The 24,919-nt window shown below is 37.4% G+C and overlaps 1 protein-coding gene across 2 annotated transcripts in view; it reads right to left on the reverse strand.

Annotated features, from left to right (window-relative positions):
* The window catches only part of LOC149080754 (ephrin-B2-like), a 418,983-nt gene that overhangs the window by 145,355 nt on the left and 248,709 nt on the right, over positions 1-24,919 (reverse strand). The window contains exon 1 of one of the 2 annotated variants that reach the window (XM_089237445.1): positions 6,624-7,247. The exons of the other annotated variant lie outside the window; for it this stretch is intronic. Coding sequence (XP_089093571.1) covers positions 6,624-6,745 — 122 coding nt within the window. The 5' untranslated portion in view covers positions 6,746-7,247. Of the gene's footprint in view, positions 1-6,623; positions 7,248-24,919 lie in introns of those variants that run through there. 2 annotated transcript variants of the gene reach the window in all.

Below are 24,919 nucleotides of genomic sequence, written 5' to 3' on the forward strand. Positions count from 1 at the left end.
AAAAATTCTTCTGGGATGCATGAAGACGTCCATGCCGGATTCGAACATTAACTATTCTCACCAGAAGGTCTGCTAATCACCTGGGTAACATGCGAAACCAAATACAGTCGGGACCGCTTAAACGGATACATCAACGACACATAATATTGTTAATGATTAAGTAGGGGAATCCGAAAATGCAGGGAACAATTAGATTGCAGTTTCGTACCGTGTAGTATAGATTTTATATCGAAAAAAATATATTGTATGTATATAGTAATTATCATATTAAAAATCGTGCAGAAATATATCAGAGCAGAATGAATTAAACACCAGCTTTTAAGTTTAATATTTATAATAACATACCAATATCAGTGCCAAAGGCAGTTAAAATATACTGTACAGTATGGAAAATATAGGGCGAAATGAATTTTAAAAAAAAAAAGCAAATTAGCCCAATGCTGAGGGAGAAAATCAACAGAAATGAGATTTCAAATTAGAAATTATCATGTTTTTATATTTTCAAGGTTTTCAAAATCTTTGGCGATTTCTTCTGTTTTTTGTCTAATCATGGCGGGGTTAATTGATGCATTTTTGGCTTTTCACCATAAAAACCATTGCAAAATAGATTGGTCGACACCGTCTACATTCGATTCGAGAGATTAAGAGCTTCCATTCTTCCTCAAATCTTCTCAAATTTCATCCACATTTTTTGTAATGCTTGATACGGAGCTTAAGAAATGTTCTTTGGCGATTTCAGTTTCATGCTCTGGGACGGACTGATTAGGTCCCTAGGAACTGCAGATTGTATGTTTTGTTTTTGTTCTGTTGTCTTTATTTTGCATATAATTTGTATTCATGTATTTGTGTGTTCTTTTGCGATTTTAAAAAAAAATTATCATTATTCAAAACTTGCAATCTGTTTCACAAACAGAAATATTCCTTCATTTCCCGTATTTTTTTCTAATTTTAAGACATTGGATGAAGCCATGGTGTTTGAGTAAGATTTTTTTTATATTTTCTTTTCATTAAAAAAGTCAGCGCCCTCTATGGACGATTAGATTATTCTAAGATTATTAGAATTATTAGATTATTATTATATTTTAGATTCTTCATAAATTTTAACTGTTTAACATAGGATTCTATGAGTTATATTGCGTTGGGGGCGATGGGAGAAAAAAATTCTTGAAGAAGGGAGCGATGGGACAAAAAAGGTTGGGAAACTATGATTTTGAGCATAGTCTCCACAATTCATCAGACACAATTATTATCGCTGATGTAATAATAGAAGATAATGATGAGAAAAGACTAACTGGCAATCACCAACGACCAAAAAAAAAACGAGGCTCCCTCTGTGTTTCGACGGCATGTCAGCAATACATTGAACTGCACAGAATTTTTGAAGTTTATTTAAAAAGAAAAAAAAAGATATCATAAACGACATCGATTCGATTTTTAACTTATAATGGTGCTTGATCAACCAACCACGACAAGTGGACTTGTCATTCAAAGTTCTTACAGAAGGGACTGTCCGATGATAGTGATTTTCATGGTCTCTTTTAAGTCGGAGAATAGAAAAATAACGAAAAAAAATTCGTGTATATAACATAGGGAGAGAGAAGAGAGAGAGAGAATACTATCTTCAATCGAGCGGACATAAACACCGGCTTTCCAAAGCCGATCTTGAAGAATAGACGGGGGACGTTTAAACCAAGACAAGCATTTCGATGACGGGGACGAGAGGGAACGTGGACGCGCGTAACGAAACGTTTTTGTCACTATACTATTTGGGAACCTTTTTGGAAAACCAGGCGGTCGTTCTCTCAAGGAAAAGATTCACTTCACATGACAGGCGGACATGGATGGCACTAGCAAAAAAAAAATAAATAAATGGCTATAATAATCTCTCGAGACTCATCTGTGACATACAACAAGGAAGAAAGAAAGGGGTTTTTTTTGGAGAAAGAGAGACCATGAAATCCAGTGTCTTTTGTGATGATAAGCTCTTCACAGAATGGAAGCTAATGGTAGGACGTTCCTCAGATTAAAGAAGCTTTCTGCAGAAGAAGAGGACACTGATGACAATGATTAACTGAGATTGTCAATCACGGCGTTCGAGACATGATTCGGTCAATACAGGGCCGCCCTTACTAGACACGGGGCCTGGGGCGAAAATAATAGCGGTGCCCAGAGGCTTCTTAATAACTTCCCTCCTCCCCCTTTGCCTCGATTTTATAGATTTTAAAAATAAAAAAGCAATTTTTAAAAAAAAATTCCAGAATTGATGGAAATTCAGCATTTAGTGAAGAAATATTTCCAGGGTTTTGCACAATCGAAATTTTGATGGAAGTTCAAAATTTATGAAAGAAATACCTAATTCCAGAATTTGTATTTTTTGTACAAGTTTGTACCAGTTGTCATGTCAGAATTGATAAAACTACAGAATTTAAGAATTGGTGGAAATTCAACATTTGTTAAAGAAATAATTCCAGAATTGATGGAAGTTCTAGAATTTATGAAAGAAACAATTTTCCAGATTACTATATTTGAAGGTCGGACACATTGTTTGCTATAGAAAAATGTATTTCAAGAGTAGCCCCTTCCCCCCCAAAAAAAAGACGTATAGCCCGGTGTGACCGCACTTGTTACATACCCTCGTAAGACCGGCTCAGCATCGTCAATAACAAAGATTAAAATCATATAATTCTATAAAATTTATAACCGGTGTTCCTCGCGATTTCCCGTGGTCTCGCTGTTAATTTTCTTTCAATTTGGTGTTTCAATAATTTTTGTAGTGGAAAAAAGATGCATATTCACATGGATTACGTGCGATAGTCTCGTAACCATCGAAAGTTCCGCATTTACGCGTCGCAATTGTAAGATAAATAACAAGTGAAACCACTGGTGCGCTATATCGCACCATATACTGTACCCGAAAAAGACGGATAAGAATGTAATTTATATAAGGGAAATATGCAGTGAAGAGCCAGGTTTTTTTCTTAATAATCTGCGGGACCCAACGTGATTTCGAATAGAGTGACTGGCTTTAAGGAGCATTTCAAAATCACTTGACACACACACTGCTGTCATTTTTATGTACCGTAATTTCCGGTAAATAAAGCTGCTGGAATGTATGAGCCGTGGTGACAAAAATGACCCACAGAGCGGAGGTGGGACTTTGGTGGGTCTGTCCCCCCCCCCCCCCCGAAATATGAGAAAATGACAATAAAGGGGAGAAAAGATGGCCAAATCTAGTGTTCGATCACTTTGGTCCCCCTCCCTCACGAAATAAAAGTGGTACCCCTCCGAACAAAATTTCTGGCTACAAGCCTGCCACAGGAAAACAAGAAGTTTTCTTAGACATGCCACAGCTTTTCTCACACGCCGCAACCGCAACTTGGTATTAATCACACATAATTTCCATGTAAAATAGACATTAAAATAAAATTTATTTTTCTGAGTTATCCAAAGTTTTCTTTGATAATTTCATTTCAAAGTTCATATACTGTATAATTCGAAATATTTTCATAGAGAGTAATTGGAAGAGACTGTTCATAGCCCGTACATGGAAAAGGTTGGCGGGTATTCATTCCAGTGGCCCCGTGAATAAATCTGACTTATTTAAACACACTATCAATTTGCTAGAGAGGATACTGGCCAGGGGGTCTCACTGAAAACCTACTTGTTAACTGTTGTTACCCAAATTAACGGGTGTTATTACTTGAATGGATAGCCGTATTTATACGAGTCAGAATTATGCAGGGAATGACAAATCCCGGGCGCCAGGTCACTGTGGGAACTAAAAAATCGGTAATTGGCACCTATAAAATTTTTTTGTGTAGTTACTAAATTGGAGTATGGGAGAACATCACAATATGTTTGGATTTATAGCAACATATCTGCAAACACGAGAGGGTCACTGTGACGTGGAAAAATCAAAAGAAATATTATTTTTTACCTGTTTCTCTCTCACAGGTAAAAATTTTTATGGTGTCTAAATTTATTTGCGATTTTTGAAGTTCTGGGCTTTCGTGTGATACGTGTAGCTGTACAGGGTGACAAAGTTTGAAGGGCTGCCAATTTTCGGTAAAAAAAAAACCGTCTACTTGAACCTCTTCAAAGTTGAGTTGACCCAAGGTTAGTGATAATGATAGGAGCCAATCAGTGCTCATCCAAAAGGGGTATAAAAAGATGGACATTTTTTTTTATCAGTAAGAAATAACTTGACTAAAATAAAAAAATTACCTAAAATTTTGAAGGAGTATTCTCCCTCCTCGATATGAAATTTAGAGGAGTGAAATTGAATTTTGGCCTGGATACTGAACACGGACGGGTGCTGAGCTTATTATTCTTCCGCTAAAAATTACGGGGGGGGGGGGGGTTCCAAAAGGAATACTAGTCCAGGGCCACAGACTGAATTTTCGTTTCCAGTTGGGGCCCCATGGTCACCCTAGATACAGAGCACTTTGTACCAGGAAGACTCGGGTGACTACAGAGTAAGCGTACAGCATTTATTGATGAACCACAGTAAGAATGTCTTCCATCATCGTACTGGCAGCATAATAGTGCCTAATACCGGCCAGGTAAATGGCTCCATCCAAGGCCGCAACTAGGTACGTCAGCAGGGGCAAGCAGTCCAGGCCTGGATCCCGGAGTTGATCCTCAAACCAGCCAGCTCTCCCTGTTGCGTTCCTGGTTCTAGAAATCCGAAAATGAGATTGGCATAGTCTATCAAAAATTTGACGGAAATGCCAAGGAGTTTTGATCGAAATCAATCAATGTCTTGATGTCAATCATTGGTTGATTTCGATCAATTATCTCTCGGATTGAGAGATCCATTATACTCAAATCCAGACCACGTAAAAGTATGACTGTTATGATTAGATGATAGAGACAATGTCCTAAATGACAAGTCCTATAAGAAAGAAATTGGGTCGTGTATGTTTCATCCCAAATGATGCTGAATTCGATGGCGCAGAGCAAAACCAACACAAGTTCTATTAACTTTTGCACAGTAAAAACCAAAAACAGATCAAAGGTTGTCCGTAATCACCGGGCGAGTTCGAGAGACTGGGGTCTTTGGTATGTGTTTCCAGAACAAATCAGAAATTAAGAGTGATTCGCAATGAAGGTCCACAGTCTATTCAGTGTTTGGATCACAGTCTATTCAGGATAGGGTTCTCGTGTAAATGCTGATTGGAAAAACATTCACACGTTGATCGATAATTTAGTACATTACAGTTTCAACCAAATCCTTTCAATATAATTCATAATTTCAATGGAGCACAGCACAGCCACATCAAGTCGGGGCAAGCGCGCGTTTTGGGGCCCCGTGTGATGTGGAAGGAACAGTTAAAAGGTGAATTCTTCGCCACTCTGGGCCAGTGCAAGGGGTACAAGACCCACCTGCTGACCCCCCCCCCCCCCAGTTGTGGTCCTGGAGCAGGAGCAATCTACACAAGGAGCTTAGTTTTGAATAGTCGTACGATATAGTGCTCTTTTTTTTTTAACACACACAATCACACATCTCCTACATCAGGGGTTCTTAGAAATTCCAAGGTGTCCGTGAACTTGGATAGAAAAAACATCTATATGTACTGAATATTATTTTGCAGTAGGACCTTCATTTTATTAGCAAATGGGTCCTTAGACATCATCTTATTAAAGAGTCCGAGGAACACAAAAAGTTGTGAATGGGTTTTTTAAAGACCAACATTTTTCTAATTTCAATGTTAGTGCACCCTATCCAGGACCTATCGAGTGGGCAAACGGGGCACATTCCGAGGACCTAAAATAGACTGCCCTTTGCATATTTCATGCACAGCGCACATGCTCCTTTCCCCTGCGTACGCCTCTGCTTCAAAGACTACATATAAGGGGCACCAAATATTCATATTTGCCCAGGGCACGAACTTATAAGGAAGAGGCCCCTGTCTATTCCTAGCTGTATAAATTAAAAGAGGGCGGACACGTGGAGGGCTGTCAAAGTGCATCATTCTGAGCTACGACTAGGGCCGGACTTAAGCTATTGAAGGTAATGGGGCGCGTTATACAGTTTGTCCAACTCCAGCTGTCTTTCGAATTGTCGCTATTCTATGTGTTTGATGCAGTATATGGTAATTTACGGATTAATACGTATCAAAAGCATTTTACACATTTGTAATCTGAGGTAACAAAATTCTAAACTTCTTACTTCAATGCAGTGCCGTCTTCAGGCATGAGCCCCAACCGAGTGCAAAAAGAGCCTCAAGCGAAGAGTGGGGGGGGGGGGGGGCTCACAAAAAATGAAATCCAATCGAAATATTTTTGGGAATTTGACAGAAAAAGAAAAATCACCTTGACGCTCTAAAGACGGCCCTGCTTCAATGTGTTGAAATTTTATCTTTCAGCTTCTCCAAAAAATAAAAAATAACAGTTTGAGATTTCTCTGAGGCCCCCTGCAGACCTTCGGGCCAAAGGCTGCAGCCCGTCCAGCTCATCTGCAAACACCTAACATGGCCCCCGCTCTGTCCCTTGTGGGATATAAGCAGGTCACCTTACGGCTGGGCCATGCTGTCCAGCTCATAGGGAAATCCGGTACAGACCACAACGAATGATAATCCACATGCTAATTATACTTCTAAGAAATTAATATAACTACTTACATGGGATTCGACGAATTCCAGTAAATGTCTCCAAGCTTCGCGCAAGTCACTGGACATAAGATCATCATCAAAACAGTCAACACACCACTGACAACAACACCGCTGGAGCCTATCCATGGCATCTTCGCAATTATTTCGAATTAAACAAAAAAACTTAAAAAGAAAAAAAACAACAACAACAAATTCTTCCACAGGCGGAAAGAAAAAAAAAAAGATGACGATTCCAAAAATATAATCGAATTATTCCAAGGCGAGAAGATAAACTGCTTTTTCTTCTAGTAGTGACGACACTTTCCAGAGTTTCTTCTCATCGGCCGTTCGATGGTAGGAAAAAGTTCTGAACTTCGCTCTCATTTTCGAATTGTTACTACTACTATTTCGATTTTAAAGAAGGAAAAAAAAAACGAACTAGAACTAAATACGATGAAGAACTTCGAAAATTGAAGATGAGATTAATTTGTTTTTAAATCGGAAAAGAGTTTTGTTAAATAAGCGCGGAGCACATCCACCACCACGAAAAACAACAACAATAATAATAACACGTAAGCGCTTGTGTGTTCGGAAGGAATGAAACCCAACTAACTAGTCCCAGCTTGTGGGGACGCAGAGATGAGTTTCCCCTGCGAGTCGAGTTTTTTTTTTTTTTTTTCCTTTTTCCTTTCTTTATGTTAGGGTTTGCTTTTGACGACTGAAAAGCAGACGAGAGAGAGAGAGAACTTCGGGACTGATCCGTCGCCAAAATAAGTCGCCAAGATGTTCTATTCCCCCCCGCTCTCTTCACTGTGTGTTTGTATTTATTGTATCCAATGACCGGCTACGCTATTCCGAATAAACAGTGTTGGGAACAGTCAAACCTGCATGCATTGAGTTTCAAGTGGCTTTGGGAACAGTCGACAATTTTCCAACAAGATCAGAGGTCTTCGAGTTTTTTTTCTAGTCACGAGCACTGACTGTACCTGTCATCAGGGCCGTTTTAAGAGCATCATGGGGTCCCCGGGCCAAGTGATTTTTCTGAGGCCCCTACGTGGAAAATTCTTAAAAACTTCAACCAGATCTCATTTTGTGAGGCCCATGCTTTAAGACGGCACTGCCTGTCATCAAAAGAAGAGCACCCTCGGCAAATTTGACATGCGGATGCATGAAATCAGGATGATTTCAATCCTTGAATACGATTCGTACGAAGTGTTTAACTAAAACGTTGATCAAGTTCTCGCGAGCACGGAATCGGGCACGAGCATCGAGCACTCTGGGTGCTTCAGAGAGCACCGTGGTGCTCGCGAGCAACGGGTTTGAAGATGCTTGAACTAGATTCTCTATTCATCAAAAACCACTAAATCAGAAACCGGGCTTAACAACCAGAATTAATTTTAGTCATTATTTAGATGACCATGCGTCCCGTATTTCTCGGGCATTTTCGCGTAATTTAATAATAGAGTACTAGTACTTACACATGTAAGGGTTTTTTTTTTTAAACAGGAAAAATAACTAGCAAAACGGTAAGAAAAACAACTAAATGGCTATTTTGTTCAACTAAATGGCCGAAAAAAAGACCAGATCTAGTTAAAAAATAACTAAGTCAGGGCAACACTGATTTTTTTCTTATTCTGCGGATGGTATATAACAGGGGTTCTTAACCATTTCCAGCCTCGATCCAAAATCAGTAACAAGATAAGCTTCGCGACCCATGGGACTGTTTTTTTCCCTCAAAATTAGTGAAACCAACGACGCAATTACAGCATTTATAACAGAACTGAAAGTGGATTTGTGTACGACTCATCTAAAAAAATATGTATAATAAGTGTATAAGAGTTTATAGTAAGCTCTTGCGAATCAAGTCTGGGCCAAGATCCATATCTCAAGCATCCCTCGCTGTAAATAGATTCGTACGACCTTTCTCAGAAGAATCAAGTTTGGGTTAAACTTCGTTCTTCGAATCAACTTCGTTACTCATAGCTCAAGAATCCCTGACTGTAAATTTGAATTCGTATGACCCATCTCGAAAGCCCCTTCGAATCAAGCTTGGGTCGTGACCCATGGGCTAAGAACCCCTGGCTGTAAGTGGATTCTGTACGACCCATCTCGAAATTCCCTGCGACCCAAGTTTGGATCGAGACCCATGGGTCAAGAACCCCTAGTTATAAGATAAGATTTCGCTCACTCCTTGGAAATTCAGAGAATTCATGAAAAGAATAATATGTTTCATTAAAATATATTTCAAGATATACAGAAGACTGGATGTTGTGAAGATATTTATTATTTGCGATGTTAATTTTTTAAGGAAGGAAAAAACTCATCTCTGCCTCCACCGGGAGTCGAACCCGGGTCCCTCGATTGCCGGACGAGTGCTCTGACCACTAAGCTACAGAGGAGATAGAGATTTTCCTTCGCTAGAGCGTATATATGCCGAACGGAACCATGCAATGGACGGTGAAACCGATCAGCTAATAGCTCATGGACGACGAGCCACCAGAGGGCTATATGTATGACATATTTCACAATTATTGAGAATATTTCAAGAAAATTCGGAATTTAAAAAGAGATAAGTTAACAGATAAGTTTTCCAAAATTAATGGGAGGAAGCACAGTAATTCAGAAAATAAATAAGAAAAATAATTTTCAGAAAATAAATAATAAAAATAATTTTCAGAATTAATAAGAAAAATAATTCTAAATTAAAATTATTTGAGAATTAATAAGAAAATAATTTTCAGAATTAATAAGAAAAATAATTCTAAATTAAAATTATTTGAGAATTAATAAGAAAATAATTTCAGAATTAATGAAAAAAATAATTTCAGAATTAATGAAAAAAATAATTTCAGAATTAATGAAAAAAATAATTTCAGAATTAATGAAAAAAATAATTTCAGAATTAATGAAAAAAATAATTTCAGAATTAATGAAAAAAATAATTTCAGAATCAACTAGATAAATAATGTCAGAATATTAGTGAGAAAAATAATTTTAGAAAATTGATGGAGGGAAAAAATTTGAACCCTTTAGTAAAACATTGTGTGATCCCTTTAGTAAAACATTAGAATGTGCTATATGTTTGTACCTGTATTATAAGTATTGTCATTATGTATAAATTAAATTTCAATTTCAGAATTAATGAGAGAAATAATTTCAAAATTTACGTGAAAAATAATTCAAAAACTATTACAAGAAATAATTTTTAATTAAACTAGAGAAATAATTTCAAAAAGTTAATGGCAGAAATAATTTCATAATTAAATGACACAAATGATTTCAAAATTGACAAAAAAATTATTTCATGAAAATCCGGAATTGGTGAAAGAAAGAATTGCACAAAATTTGTAAAAAACTACAAGAAATGAAAATTAAGAATTAATGAAACAAATAATTTCACGGAAATTAAAGATTAATGAGAAAAAGAATTTTCTCGAAAATTAAAAATTAGTGAAAGAAACAATTTCCCTAAAATTAAAAATTAACGAAAGAAGTTATTTTATGAAAATTCGGCATTAATAAAATAAAAAATTTCAGAAAATTAGTGAAAGAAAAAAATTCAGAATTATTGAGAGGAATTATTGCATGAAAATCCAGAATTGACGAAAGAAAATATTTCATGAAAATCCGGAATTGATGGACGACGGAATTTTACAAAATTAGTGAAAAAAATGAAAATTCAAAATTAATGAAAGAAACAGTTTTAGAACTACTACTACTCAACCGAACATGCACCTCGATCACATTCCTCTATGGAATTTCTAACGAATTGGTACAAGCTGGAATGTGTGTATGTGCGGCCCAAACGTATTTATGTTGTCCGAATTGTGCTTGTTCGTGTTCCTGCTGATGCTGCCATCTGCCTTACTTCTTCGAGTAAAAAAAATGGCAAACGCTCGCATATTCATGTTACGTCAGCAACGTGCTGTTGGGGTCTGCCTGCTCTCTGTTGAGAGACTTTTTCCAAATGAGAGACCGGCTCGCATTCACACTTCAAAGTTGGAAAGCCGCAATTTTAAGACTATTGAAACTTTGCGAAAATGCAGTATTAATGAAAGAATTTCAGAAAGTTTTGTAAAAGAAGGAATTCCTCATGAAACGGAAAATGAGAAATAGTAAAAATAATTAATTTCATTATAATCCGGAATTAATGGAAGAGAACTTTAAAAAATTAGTGAAAGAAGGAGTTTCATAAAATTAGTGAGTAAAGAATTAGGTATAGATAAATGCCCTCCCCCCAATCTCTCATGGTTGCAAAAAATATATATTTTTCATTATGCACTTTTTTTTAATTTGCGCTGTAAAAATAACTGGAAATAAATTGGCATTATTTTCCGTATCGGGAAAAGCCGGCCGTGTATGTATCTTGTCTCGTTCTAGGGTGTGGTGAAGCCCTGTATTATCCAGGCGATCGCCCCTTCCAAGAGCCGAATAATGTAGGTAAAAATTGATCTGTCCCGTAAAATACGGGACGATCTAACTATTTTCACACATTGAATCACCCCACCCAGCACATAACCCTAGTAATGTGAAATATCAGCGCCTGGTATGATCCAGTTAGGAAAAAACTACGAAAGTTCAATTCTGCACGTATCTCTTTAGATAATATTCATGTTTATGATATTTTAGAAATTAAAAGCTCTAGATAAAATTTAAATTGCATGCAGTAGAGTGAACAGGTGGGCTAGGCCAATACCTTCTATAGCCGGAAGCCTCCGTGCGAAGCTATGACGTCACTGAAGTCGTCCATTTCACCTGTAGCCATTGTATATAGCAGACCGCGACGTATGCGAAATCCTTACCTTTGTTTGCAGTATATCCAATGAATATAGGTGAAATGGGCGCCTTCAGTGACGTCACGAACTTCGCGGGGAGGCTTTCTGCTATAGACGGTGTTGGCTAGGTTGGCTTGTACCCAAAGATCAGCGTTGAATAGAGACCTCCAAATTCTTCAGAAATCTTATGCATCCTGAATTTTTCTACCATTCTAAAAATTATTTCCTCTCATGTGATTCTAAATATATCTCATTCATTAACCGATTCCGAAATTTAATCGATTCTGAAATCGTTTCTTCCATTCATCATGGTGCATTTTTATTAATTCTGAAATTATTTCTTACGTTTATAGTGGATTTTCATCCACAGTAAAATTATTTCTTTCATTAATAATGAATTTTTCTAATTCTGAATTTCATCAATTCATTCAAGTTATTCATTCTGATAAATTCTAAACGTATCTCTAGTTATGAATTTCATCAATTCGGAAATTATTTGTTTCATAAATTCTGAAATTTACAATTTCATAAATTCATTATAATAAATTCAAACATAAAAAAAAAACATTTCATTTGTTTTAAAATTATTTCATCAATTCTAAAATTATTCTAAAATTATCAATTCCACCAATTCTAAAATTATCAATTCTATCAATTCTGAAATTATCAATTCCATCAATTCCAAAATTATCAATTCCATCAATTCCAAAATTATCAATTCCATCAATTCCAAAATTATCAATTCCAAAATTATCAATTTCATCAATTCTAAAATTATCAATTCCAAAATTATCAATTTCATCAATTCTAAAATTATCGATTCCATGAATTTTGTAATTCTTAATTTTTAATTATTTCTTAAAACTATCTTATCCCACAAATATTATTTCTGAAATTATTGTAATTCAATTTTATAAATTTATTTCATTTTTCTGAAATGATAAATTTTATAAATTATAAAATTATTCATTTCATGTATTTTTAAATTATTCATTTCTTAATTCTAAAATTGTTATTTTCCTAAATTCTGAATCTATTCAAGTTGGATTTGCCTTAATTTTTGCTGTGAGTGCGGAGATATTTTTATATGTACACAGGGCCAGACTTAGGCAGGTGCGAAGGGTGCGGCCGCACCGGGCGCTAACTTTTTGGGGCCGCAAAAGGAGATAAAAATGTTTTGATTATATTTTGACTTCAACTTCTTAGCAAAGCAATGGCTTAAAATTCAGTCCAAGATAGAGAACCTCTAAAGTTGAGGGCCTGGGTAAATAATATGTTTTCTAGCCCTGACAGCCCCAAATCTTCAAGTGCTTGGGGGCGCACTTGCAATTTTTTCACTGGGAAGCGGACGCCATGTCCATATTTATTGCCAAACGGCATTTTTTATGACTACGAAGGAGTTTTACAGTCATTTCTCGAGCACCAGAGTACCTACCCATGGACACACTGGAGTATTGGAAAATCCCTGTTCAGAGGGGGCCATATTTTTTTTTTTTTTTTTTTTTTGCACCGGGCCGCAAAAGCCCGTCCCTATATGTACATATTTTGTTTTACATTTTGTAACTGAGAACGCTTTTTCTGATTTCGACCCACATCACTTCCAACTACAGAGTATTTTAAAGTCGGGACAACACAAAAGAAGGGGGCCCCCCCAAAAAAGTGTGAGCCTCGGACTCGGGGCCCCAGTCTGTTTGTTGGCTAATGGCCCGCTTTAAGGGCTAGTCACCATCGTAAAATTTTGAGTCTGGTCTGGAGATTGACGTTTTTTTCTCCGACCATATTTTAATGGCGAAGAGAAGCTTTACAAGTGCAGAAATCGTGTTCATAAGTCGCCAAATAACGTTCGCCGTAATATATAAAATACAAAAAAAGAAGCAAGTGAACTGGTCCGAGTTGATGGCAGTGCCTCCAGGCGGTCCCAACTATCAGCCAATCAGAGGAGCTTAATTCGTGCTCGGGGGAAGGTGCAGGGTAGAAACACAAGCCGCGGGACATTCACTGCCAAAAGAAGAAAAAAATCCAAAGAGAAAAGGCGTTTTTTTTTCTTTTCTTGTAAGAGGTGAGAATAAAAAGTTATGGAATGAAAAAATATATATATTTCTACAAAAAAAGGGAAATGATAGTTCGAAAATCCCGCACAATGAAAACGTCAGAATACGGCGGAACGTCGCTGTAGCGAATACCGCTCACAAGGAATGAAATTTTTAGGCATCGTCGACATGAAGAAAACATTGCCGGGGGTGGGGGGGGGTGCGTTGCATTGCGTGTTCATTAATTATTGAGGGGGGCTCAGCAACGTCGTAAAATAGATAATGTGTTGGGGGGTCACAAACAGCCTCAGCCAACCCCCCCCCCCCCCAGGTTCCGGAACCTATGGTGTCATAGGATGCTGCTCCCTTATCAGTTCGAACTTCGGATATAGCGAACTAAATTTTCATTTTGTTGAAAAAAAAATTACAACGTGGTGTTTGATTGGACTACCTTTTCCGTGTGATGACCACGCCGGACCCGACGTCTCCAGATATCCTGGAACTTTGAAAAAAAAAGGCAATATTTCTTCACCCAATCACGAAGTTCCGAAAAATTTTAGGATGGTTACGAGACTGTTCACGGACCCTTCCCCCCCCCCCCTCAAACAACGCAAATATTTCTTCGATGTTGATCATTTATCGCAAAATTAATGGAACCTCAGAGTGTGACTCTTTAGGAACCCCGGGGTTTGAACACTGATTTGAAACCTACGTTCTAAAGCAATGCTTCTCAACCTGGAGTCCATATGACCGCTTAGCGGTCCTGAGACATTCCAAGGGGCCACTGGAGTGCTGCAATTCGGCTGTAAACAAAAACAAAGCTTTCAAGTGAAATATGATAGGGAAAATGAAGTGTTATTGCTTTCAGATCGAGGGCGTCATACTCATAGGAAGCCTACGTGATATCTGTTTTTACGACCTTCGCGAGTAAGTATGATATATGTAAATTTTTACTTCCAGTTGAGTATGGGGCGGGCAGGACATCACTTTGCCCAGGAACCCATGATGTTGAAACGGCCCTGCATAGAACCCTCGCAAGATGGAAGCTCACTAGACACTAGCCCAGAGTAGACGTGGGTCCAGGGTAATGTGTTGGAAGGGGCGATGTACGTATTATGCATGTTCGTAAAATTGTTCCATATTTTACAGGACAGGAAAATTTTCCCCTGTATAATTCGTCTATTTCGGAGGGATGATATACCTCCCGCCCCCCCTCTGGATTCGCGCCTGGACTATGGGTTCAGGGGGATTGACCTATTTGTGAAAAATGTTATTTAAAAAATTTAGTTCGAATTCAATTCAATAAATAGGAAGGGCCCTGCTTTTGAGGAGGGGTGCAAGAAAAGACGAGGGGCCCACGAGAAGTAAATACGGTCCAAAGGAGGGCCATGGGCTAAAATAATTTGAGACACACTGTCCTGGACCAGTGTTTCTCCCTCAACCCTGGGCTATATGGTCTCTTGTGGTTCTGAGATATTTCAAAGGTATCATGTGTGAAAGTCAAGTGACCGAACGTGTGGCCTAGAAAGTGTATAAGCTTGACCGTGACCTAGGGAGCGAAGAAACAAGTCGGCGAGCGACCAAAAGAGTGACTTGTGAGCACAGTAGTAACCAAAAGACTGGCCTAGACAGCAAGAGATCAGGTCAGTGAGCGACCAAAGCAGTTTCCTAGAGCGTGTGTCAGCATGTCAGTTACCAAAACAGTGTGTAAGAATCTGAATGAAAATAAGAGTGATCTAAAAAGCGAGGAACCAGGTCAAAACTAGGCAGACCAAAAGAGTCACCAAGAGTTATCTAGTGAGCCAGGGACTAGGTCAGTGAGTGACCGAAACCGCATGCGAATGAGGAAAAGAATGATCTAAAGTGCGAAGGATTATGTTAGTGAGGGGCCAAAAGAGTGATCTAAAAAGTGTGTGAGCATGGGATTGAGCTAGAAAAAGCGAGGGAGCATATCAGTGGGTAATCAAAAAATTTATGCAAGCATGTGAGTGAACGAAAGACTTACTGAGAGCCAGGGGCATATTTACATGGGAGGAGAGGGGGGGGGCGCCTAAGCGGGCTATAGTCCAGGGCAGCAAATTTAAGGAATGAGTGACCGAGAGGAGAAGGGCGGCAAAACCAGAAATCCGGCTCTGATGACGTGCCCAGATGAAATCCATCCTCGAGTTCCGCAAGATGTTACTGGCGATGTGCTTAGAAACTGGATTGAAATTAGTTTGGCGAATGGATGATGGAAATATAGGGGGTGGCTGAAACATAACCAGGTGGCTGCATAGCAAAGAAGAAGAAGATATGGAAAAATGCCAATTATATTATCATATTCACAGCCATACCGAAAATATATTTCCAGGGGCGCCAACTATATCGTGGGAACCACAGAGTGTAAAAAAAAAAAGGCCGAAAGGAAAATAGTATTCTTTGTATACGAAACTTCGTGACATTGAGACATCCTTGCCGTTAACTACCATTAAAGGGGACTAATTGCTTCTCGGCGTCCTACCAATCGGGACTCTTTTCGAAGTAACAAAACCCTAGGCTATAATGTTTTCAATGACCATTGATGACACCGGGTGTGCACCAAAAATAAAAAGAACACTTTTTAAGTGGACCGTCGGTGTTCTTTTATTTCTTGCTTTGTAGTATTATAAGTTGTATCAATGAATGGACATGGAGAAAAAATAGGAGAAAGAGAGAGAGAGAGTGAGCGATTCCTCTTCTTGGAGCAACGGCCACAATAAATGTCCATCGTAAAAAATTTCTTTTCGGATCTCCGATAAAAAAAAAAAAAGACATCATGCTGCCTACAGCCGGTCTCTCATTTTATACATTTATTGCTATTATAAGGGAATTCATTCCAAAAACCATGTTAGTGGCAAATGAATAGAGGCTTCTTGGAAATGAGATTGAAATTTTGTCTCTCGGCACCCCCCCCCCCCCCCGCCAGATCTCGAAAAAATTTTGAAGCACCCCCTAACACCTATTTTATGGTACTTTAAATGGTTGAGTAAGCACAGCGTTTTTTCTTCAGGCCCAACTGGCCTTATACACAATCAATCCTTCGAGAGGATCTTTTTGTGCAAACGAAGCCATATATGGAGGATATCGATTTAATAAGTTTTTCATGTGCTTGTAATACAACATTAATTTTAGGGCAAATTAACGGATATATATAATTTTTACAAAATAGGGATATGTTACGGTACATGTGTGTAATAAATCCTGTTATTATGCATAATAACCAACCATTTTGGTAAGTTTGATGAATTTCCATAAATTTATCAATTTCCATCCGTGATTATGCATTATATACTCAACCGTCATTGGTAAATTTGATAAATGCTAAAAATCATTATCACTTTTACCCTCGATTATGCATAGTAGCCTAGTGTCCAGGCCCGTAGCCAGAAATTTCGTTCGTGGGGGGGGGGGGGGGAGAACCACATTCATTTCGGTGGGGGGAACCAAAGTAATAGAACAATAGATTTGGCCATATTTTTCCCTTTTTTCGGTCATTTTCTCACATTTCGGCACCTCGCAACGGCCTTGCTATTAGTGTCGTTGGTAAAAATGATAAATCGTACTAAATTCATCTCATTTGCCGGTAATTATGAATCATCACCATTTCACATTGGTGAATATGATAAATTGGTCCCATTGCCGTAATAAGATTTATTATTACGACCATTAAATACGATCGTAATTGTGAGCCAGAGTCTGAAACGTATATAATGAACTCTGATTTAACGAATTTTTTTTCAACATCCCCGAAATACCACCTATTTGAAAAATTCTGAAATCGGACCCCGATGTAACGAAATCCTATTTAAAAAATTTTATTATCCCACCCACTACCTTATTTTTCAAATTTTACGATCGTACCCCGATATAATGTGTGCGTATGAACTTCATTTAACAACCTTAATTACAGTTCAACTATAATCAACGACGCTTGGGTATTATGTATACATAGCAGTGAGACTTCATAATTTTGGTGCTTCGAATTCAAATGACATATACAGTATTTCTCACAGTAAATGTATCGTAATAAATAAACGGTTAATATGCTTACTTACCAATCGTCTTGGTAAGTTTGATAAATTTATCACTTGTACTTGGTGAATCTGCATTGTTCCCACAAGCGTCGTTGGTAAATTTTATAATTACTTGAAATTTATCGCCTTTATCTGTGATTATGCATAATACCCTAGTGTAATTGCTGAATTTGATAAATATGACAAAATTACAAATGAGTCCAGTGTACGTGTGATGAATACAGTCGGACCCCGATATAATCATATCAAATTTTACAATTGTATCTCGATATAATGACACAATATATATATGTGATTTATCATATAGTACGATTCATCATGTTTACCAACGACGCGACGCTTGGGTTTCATGCATAATCGCCGGTAAAAGTGATAAATTTAGGGAAATTGGTCAAACTTACCAAAATGCTCGGCGATTACGCATAGCAACCGGTTGTTATGCATAGTATAACTGGATTCATCGCATTTACCGTACCGTATTCACTGATTGTTCTAACCTACCACATCCTCATGCCTGAATATAATTATTCTGAGGATGAAGAAGAAGAAAGAAGGGGAAAATGTGATATCACTGAATTTCAAGGGTGCAGCAGAAAGGCACCCCGAAAGTGAATCATAACTCGCGGCCAGTAACTTTCAACTTCAATCAACCTCATGGGGTTATTCATGAACTTGACACTTGAAAAAGAAAAAGATAGTTATATACATAAATAAAAAATGTATAAAAAAATATATAAATAAAACAGCAGCGCCATCTACAAGCTAATAAATACGAGGCATAAAATGAAACAAAGAAAAGATGGGGTCGCGCATAAATGAATAAATAATTTAGCGCAGAAAAAAAAAAGATTGCATGGAATATAAAAGTTGCATGAATTATCAAATTATCACATTAGTTTGAACATTGCCGAGTCAATATATATGTTTATTAAAAGTGTATATGCATAATTAAAAATAGTGACCGTTAACCAGGTTTCGAGTCACTTTACGTCATGCTTGCTCAGACCATGGCCATGGGCCAATATGGTCCTCGGAGCCATCTGATGTGGGGACGAGACCCCAAACCTAATCTTGTACAAGTGAACTATATACAGTCGAATCCCGTTATAACGAACTTCAAGAGACCGGAGAAATCGCTTCGCTATAACGATATTTCGTTATAAACGAATTCTAGATTTTTGCATTGGTCCTGTGCAAATTTATCTGGAGAGATTGGAAAAGTTTTCGTTGAAACGAGGTTTTCGCTATAACTGTATTCGTTAAAACGGGAGTTGACCGTATTCCCACATCACTTAAAAGACCTAGGGCATATTCACATAATCACTTGAGTGACCAGTGGGGCAGTTCTAGAGTAGCTCTATAAATAGGCCCTCGCGGCATATTTATAGACCGATTGAGTGATCTTCGGCATAGTCCCAGATCACTAAAGTGACCCGCAGCATATTTAAAGATCACTTAAGTGGCCCGCAACATATTTAAATATCACTTAAGTGAAACGCAATGCAGTTTCACATCACTTAAATGGCCCATAGCGAATTCCTCCCCAGATTACTTAAGTAACCTGCGGCGCGGGCACCTTACACCCACCTAGTTCTGGCACGCGCCAAAGTATCCCAGCTATGACCACCAAAAATCCTATTATTTTTTACTCTTTGACAGAATAGATTTAAAGGGGCTCTTTGAAGAATCTGTGCATTGGTGTTGAAACTATTTCTTTCATTGAGGCTTTTTCAACAATTCTGAAATCATTAATTTCATTAATTCTGAGGGATTTTTCCCGAAATTACTTCTAAAACTTTTCATCAATTATTTTTCGGAGATTCTGAAATTTTTTATCGATTTTTCTGAAATTATTTCTGAATTTTTCCATTAATTCTGAAATTATGTTAGAAAATTTTTACAAATTATTTTTCATTAATTTTGAAATTTTTCATTAATTCTGAAACTAATTTTGAAATTTTTCATTAATTCTGAAACTAATTTTGAAACTAATTTTGAAATTTTCCATTAATTCTGAAACTCATTTTGAAATTTGCCATTAATTCTGAAACTAATTCTGAAATTTTCCATTAATTCTGAAACTCATTTTGAAATTTTCCATTAATTCTGAAACTAATTTTGAAATTTTCCATTAATTCTGAAACTAATTTTGAAATTTTCCATTAATTCTGAAACTAATTTTGAAATTTTCCATTAATTCTGAAACTAATTTTGAAATTTTCCATTAATTCTGAAACTAATTTTGAAATTTTCCATTAATTCTGAAACTACAGTAAAACTTCGTTAAGTCGTCACCCTAATAAGTCGTCACTCCGGTTAAGTCGTCATTCTTCTTCAGGCCTTTCCACCTCTCATAGACAACAATGTTATTAAACCGTCGTTTACTCGTCGCTAATTTCGGTTAACTCGTCACTATGAAAAAATTTGAGAAAGTGGAACAGACTATTTTTATGGCTCCCATTAAAAAGAGAGTTTGTTAACAGCATTGCCATATGCTTAAAAGTCACCATAAAATCCTATATACCCAAACGGAACAGTTTAAGTAACGAAAGTTACGCTGGGGAAGTTCATTTGCCGACTAAGGTTTTTGCAACGTTAGGGACTGTTCGAGCTAGATCTCATTCCTACATGGGATCTACTAGAGAAACTGCGAGACACCCAGGCTCTGTCGCAAGAAGAAACGTAAGCACTTCGCTCCCCCCACCCCCGGGGGGGGGGGAACAGGGCATCTCCGGCAAAACCAAAATGTATTCATACATTAAAGATTACACATAGTGCAAGGAAATCAAAAATTATGTAAACCGAAGAATCAAATTAATCAAGTCAAAGTGCAACGGGCACGGATAATAAATAATCATAGAAAGCATGGGCTCTACTAATTTAGGGTTTGAAATTTAAACAAAATATCTTTGTTGAAAAAAATTAGACATTCTTTCCCAAGTTGAGATCTTCTATTTACTTTTCCCTGCCCAGGGCCCCTCCACCAAGTCAAAAGTGTTCGAGGTTACTTTGTAGTTGTATCATGAAGTACTGATGAAGAATTAAAATACTAAAATTTTAAATTTGATGTCTATGTAAAATTAATGTGCAATAGAGAGTTCTATTATGCAGAAAAGCTACTTATAGCTACTTCTAGCTTTAGACTAACAGTTGCTCTGTTAGTCTAAATTACAAATTGCTAGTATAAATCAAAGTGTACAGTACATTTTACCACAATAATTTAAGTAATGAGAGATAAAAAATTTAAAAAAATGCTATTATTTTTTCTTTTGCGATCTATAAATTTTATTGATATAGTTATTTTGATTCATACTTTGATAAATTTCATGTTACTTTAAATTTATACGATTTTCACACATTGCACATTGAAACTGATGGCACTCCGCTTAAGCCGTCATCATTTTCCGATAACTTGGGGTGATGACTTATCGAGGTTTTACTGTATTTCTGAAATTTTTTATTATGTGGAAATTATTTCTAAAAATTTTCTTTAATTCTGAATATTTTTTTTATTAATTAATTCTAAATTTTTAAATGCTGAAATTATTTTTTTCACTAATTCTGAATTTTAATCCATTTGAAATCATTTCTTTCGTAACGCATCTCTAAATATTCATTCATTTTACACAAATATTTTTATGTAGATATTTTCCAACTATTGCATTCCATATCTCTTTTTAATGCCGACTTCTTTTCTGCGAAATATACTGCATGAACTGAGCCTCAAAAGTGGCTCCAAATACGTCCTGATCACACAGGTGCCACAAAACTTGTTAAAACCGCCCAGCTTATAATTCTGTGGCCATATATGCTCAACCCATGGTCCGCGGGCCAAATGCCGTCCTCGCAGTCATCCGATATGGCCAGCTGCCTCAAACTTAATGTTGAATTTTGGAAAAATGGCTAAAGCAGCACGTTTGCAGATAATTTCAGTGTGACACGTCACACAGTTCTGAAACACTTGAATGACCCGCGGCACATTTTCAGATCACTTGAGTGACACACGGTAATGTTCCAGAGGCGGACAATGACTCATTTCCAGATGACTTGAGCGATCCGCGCCATTTACAGATCACTTAAGTTGCCCGTGGTACAGTTGAACGTCGCTCAAGTGGGACACGCCACATTGAAAGATCACTTAAGTGGCCCGCAGCACATTTACAAATCACTTAAGTGGCCCGCAGCACATTTACAAATCACTCAAGTGACCCGAGAAATATTTACGTTCACTTAAGTGACGAGTGGTACAGTTACAGAGCACTTAAGCTGCCTGCGGTGCAGTTCCATATCACTGAAGTTCCTCATGACACAGTTCTACACCGCGCAAGTGGCCCACGGAACATTTCCACATGAATTAAGTGGCGCATGGCTCAATTCCAGAGCACTTGAGTGATCCACGGCATATTTTCAAATCAGTGAGGGACCCCGCACTCTTCTATAGGTTGAGCACCCATGCTTTAAGCACACACGTTTAGTCAAAAGGCATTTTTGGCCCTAGTTACCGGGACCTCCCGAACGTCTTTCTTTTGCTCAGGGTATCTATCCTCAAGTCAAAGTCTGGCCCTGTAGTATCGTAATTTCTTCCCAGAAATATTCATATTCAGAAAGAAGAGGAAACGAGTTCTCTCGCTTGACCAGACATCGAAGGGTCGCTGATACTTTGATGTCTGGTATCGAATTTTGCTTTGATAAATAAATATTTACCAAGTGAACGTACGTATTTTTTTATGTGAGTTTTACTTTTTCTAAACATTCACCAACTATCTCCAGCCATTGCGGTTCTATGTGGCTCTGTAATTCTGGGATGTTTTCCAAATGTACCTCGATAGTCAAATATTATTCAGAGCGAGTCTCGGCCGTGCAAATTGACGGAAGGATGTTTGCTAGAAGCTCTTTTGAACTTCTCCGAATCCAACAAATTTCATGGTCAACCAATCACTTATTCCTTTAGGAAAGTGCGGACCACTCCATCGGTTTGAAAACGTGTCGTGGGCAACTTTAGTGATCTGGGCAGTGCCGTCTTAACGCATGGGTATTCTATAATTTACCAGGTAGGGCCTCAGAAAAACCACTTGGTCCGGGGGCCTATGATGCTCTTAAGACGGTCCTGGATCTGGGAATGTGCCGCGGGCTGCCTGAGTCACCTGGAACTGTGCCGTAGCTCACTCAAATGACCTGAATTACTTTGAAATTACTTGACCTTGAATACTTTTCTACCAAAACACGTTTCGGGGGACGGATTGAACTTCTTGACGGGCCTGAGATTTGTACACCCCTGTCGTAAAGATAATATTTTTTTACTGTTATTCTGTGTGTATAATCTGTCCCTCCACAAACGTCAATCAAATAACTCCCCTCACAAAATTCAAAACCATGATTTCAATGCATTTCGTATTACTGTATCTTCACCTATTATTGCGTGACTACTTCTCATATTCTAAGAGAGAGAGAGAGAGGGGGGGGGGGGGCCCGGAACCTAACTCTCTCGATATGACAATGCAATGCAGGAACTCCCATATTGTGGCCCATTGCGGCCTCCTATTGTGCGATACGTGAAGGGAATGAGGAGAAAGAGGATTAATGCCTCGGGATTATCCCAAATACATGTTTTGTAAATCCTCCGGCAATAAGCCGCAAAGAGCACTAGAGAGTTAATCCCTTACGGATTCTGAAGTGTATGGTGTCAAATATTGTTGAATAAGTATCATAATCCACCGTAAGAATCATGCCACACACACGGTGCAATATCGGTAAAAAAAAAAAATCATTACATTACAAAAGAAGGAATGAGTGATTTGAGAGAAGCATGTTTCTATGGAGCTCAAAAAGTCCCGCTTGATGTCAGTGGATCCGTGACATCTGTAGAGAAAATGTAAAAATCCCCTTTTAAAAAAAAAGATGATCGACATTATGATGTCATGGCTGGCTCCCCCTATATCTTTGAGAGGGGGGCCCAAGACGTCTGGTGGAATTGTTGCTGCATTTCATTTATGGAGTAATTTTTCTTCTATTTGTGGAATCTCGTGGAAGTCGAACTCCAATAACTCAAATATATGTTTAAAAGTGCAAGTTTCCACTCAGTCTCAGAAAACATTTTCTGTATATTTTTATGTTAAAATTTTTCCTCAACTCGAAGTTTTTTTCCTCCAAGTCGAAGTTTTCGGGAATGAAAGAAATTTAAAAAATTGCATTTAGAAATAGAATGCCACATTTGGCAATAGAATTTCGCATTTGGCAATATAATTTCGCATTTAGCATTAAGCAATATAATTTCGCATTTAGCATTAAGCAATAGAATTTAGCAACAGAATTGAGCATTTAGCATTAAGCAATAGAATTTAGCAATAGAATTTAGCAACAGAATTGAGCATTTAGCATTAAGCAATAGAATTTAGCAACAGAATTGAGCATTTAGCATTAAGCAATAGAATTTAGCAACATAATTGAGCATTTAGCATTAAGCAATAGAATTTAGCAACAGAATTGAGCATTTAGCATTAAGCAATAGAATTTAGCAACAGAACTGAGCATTTAGCATTAAGCAGTTAGCATTAAGCATTTAGCATTAAGCAATAGAATTTAGCAACAGAATTGAGCATTTAGCATTAAGCAATAGAATTTAGCAACATAATTCATTATTTAGCAACAGAATTGAGCATTCAGCAATAGTATTTAGCAATAGTATTAAGCAACAGAATTGAGCATTTAGAAATAGAATTGAGCAGATTCATTCAGCGGATTCATTTGCTTGCAAAAAGGTTAATGACTTTCTCACATAAGGAGGGCATAGCAGGGAAAGTGAGTGGAAAATCATTGCATTTTTTTGAAGAACATAGACTAGAAATTGATAATATATACCCTTTTTTTATCGAATTTCTTAATTTCCAGTAGTTTGATATGTTTTACTAACACCATAATCATAAATAGTGATGTTATTCTAAAACATCTTTCTTCCTCCCCACTCTGAAATCAGAATTTCCTAAGTAATAAATAATTAACTCGAAATTTTTGTCGGCCGCTGTCCATTCGACTTGTCGAGATTTGCCTTTATCCAGCAAGTATCTTCTATGCCTAGCATTAGAAGAAAGAGAAAAAAAATTGATTGATTTTTGCATTAAAAAAAAAAATCCAAATCATCATAATGCTAATCTTTAAGCAAGTCTATTAAAAATTTTGTCCATCGGGTCCAAAGCCCTATCGTAGAGCAGAACTTTTGAATAATATTTGCTCGCGAACAACAGGTTCAAGATGACTACTTATACACAAAAACAAAATATATCTGTTTGAAACTGGCACTGACGGGCCACACTAATGTAAATATCCACGAATACATCTGTAAAAAATTAGCAGAAACGTTTCCACACATCGCAATTACATGCGATACATGCCACCATGTTGGATCATGCAACTGTGGTAAATCATTATAATGTCTTTTTTGTGAGTGTGTGTGACTACATGCTAAAAAAAAC

This window comes from Pholcus phalangioides, unplaced genomic scaffold, assembly GCF_987345545.1.
Source record: "Pholcus phalangioides strain wild (caught in Gottingen) unplaced genomic scaffold, Ppha-v1.0 ptg000010l_1, whole genome shotgun sequence".
Taxonomy (NCBI): Eukaryota; Metazoa; Arthropoda; class Arachnida; order Araneae; family Pholcidae; genus Pholcus; species Pholcus phalangioides.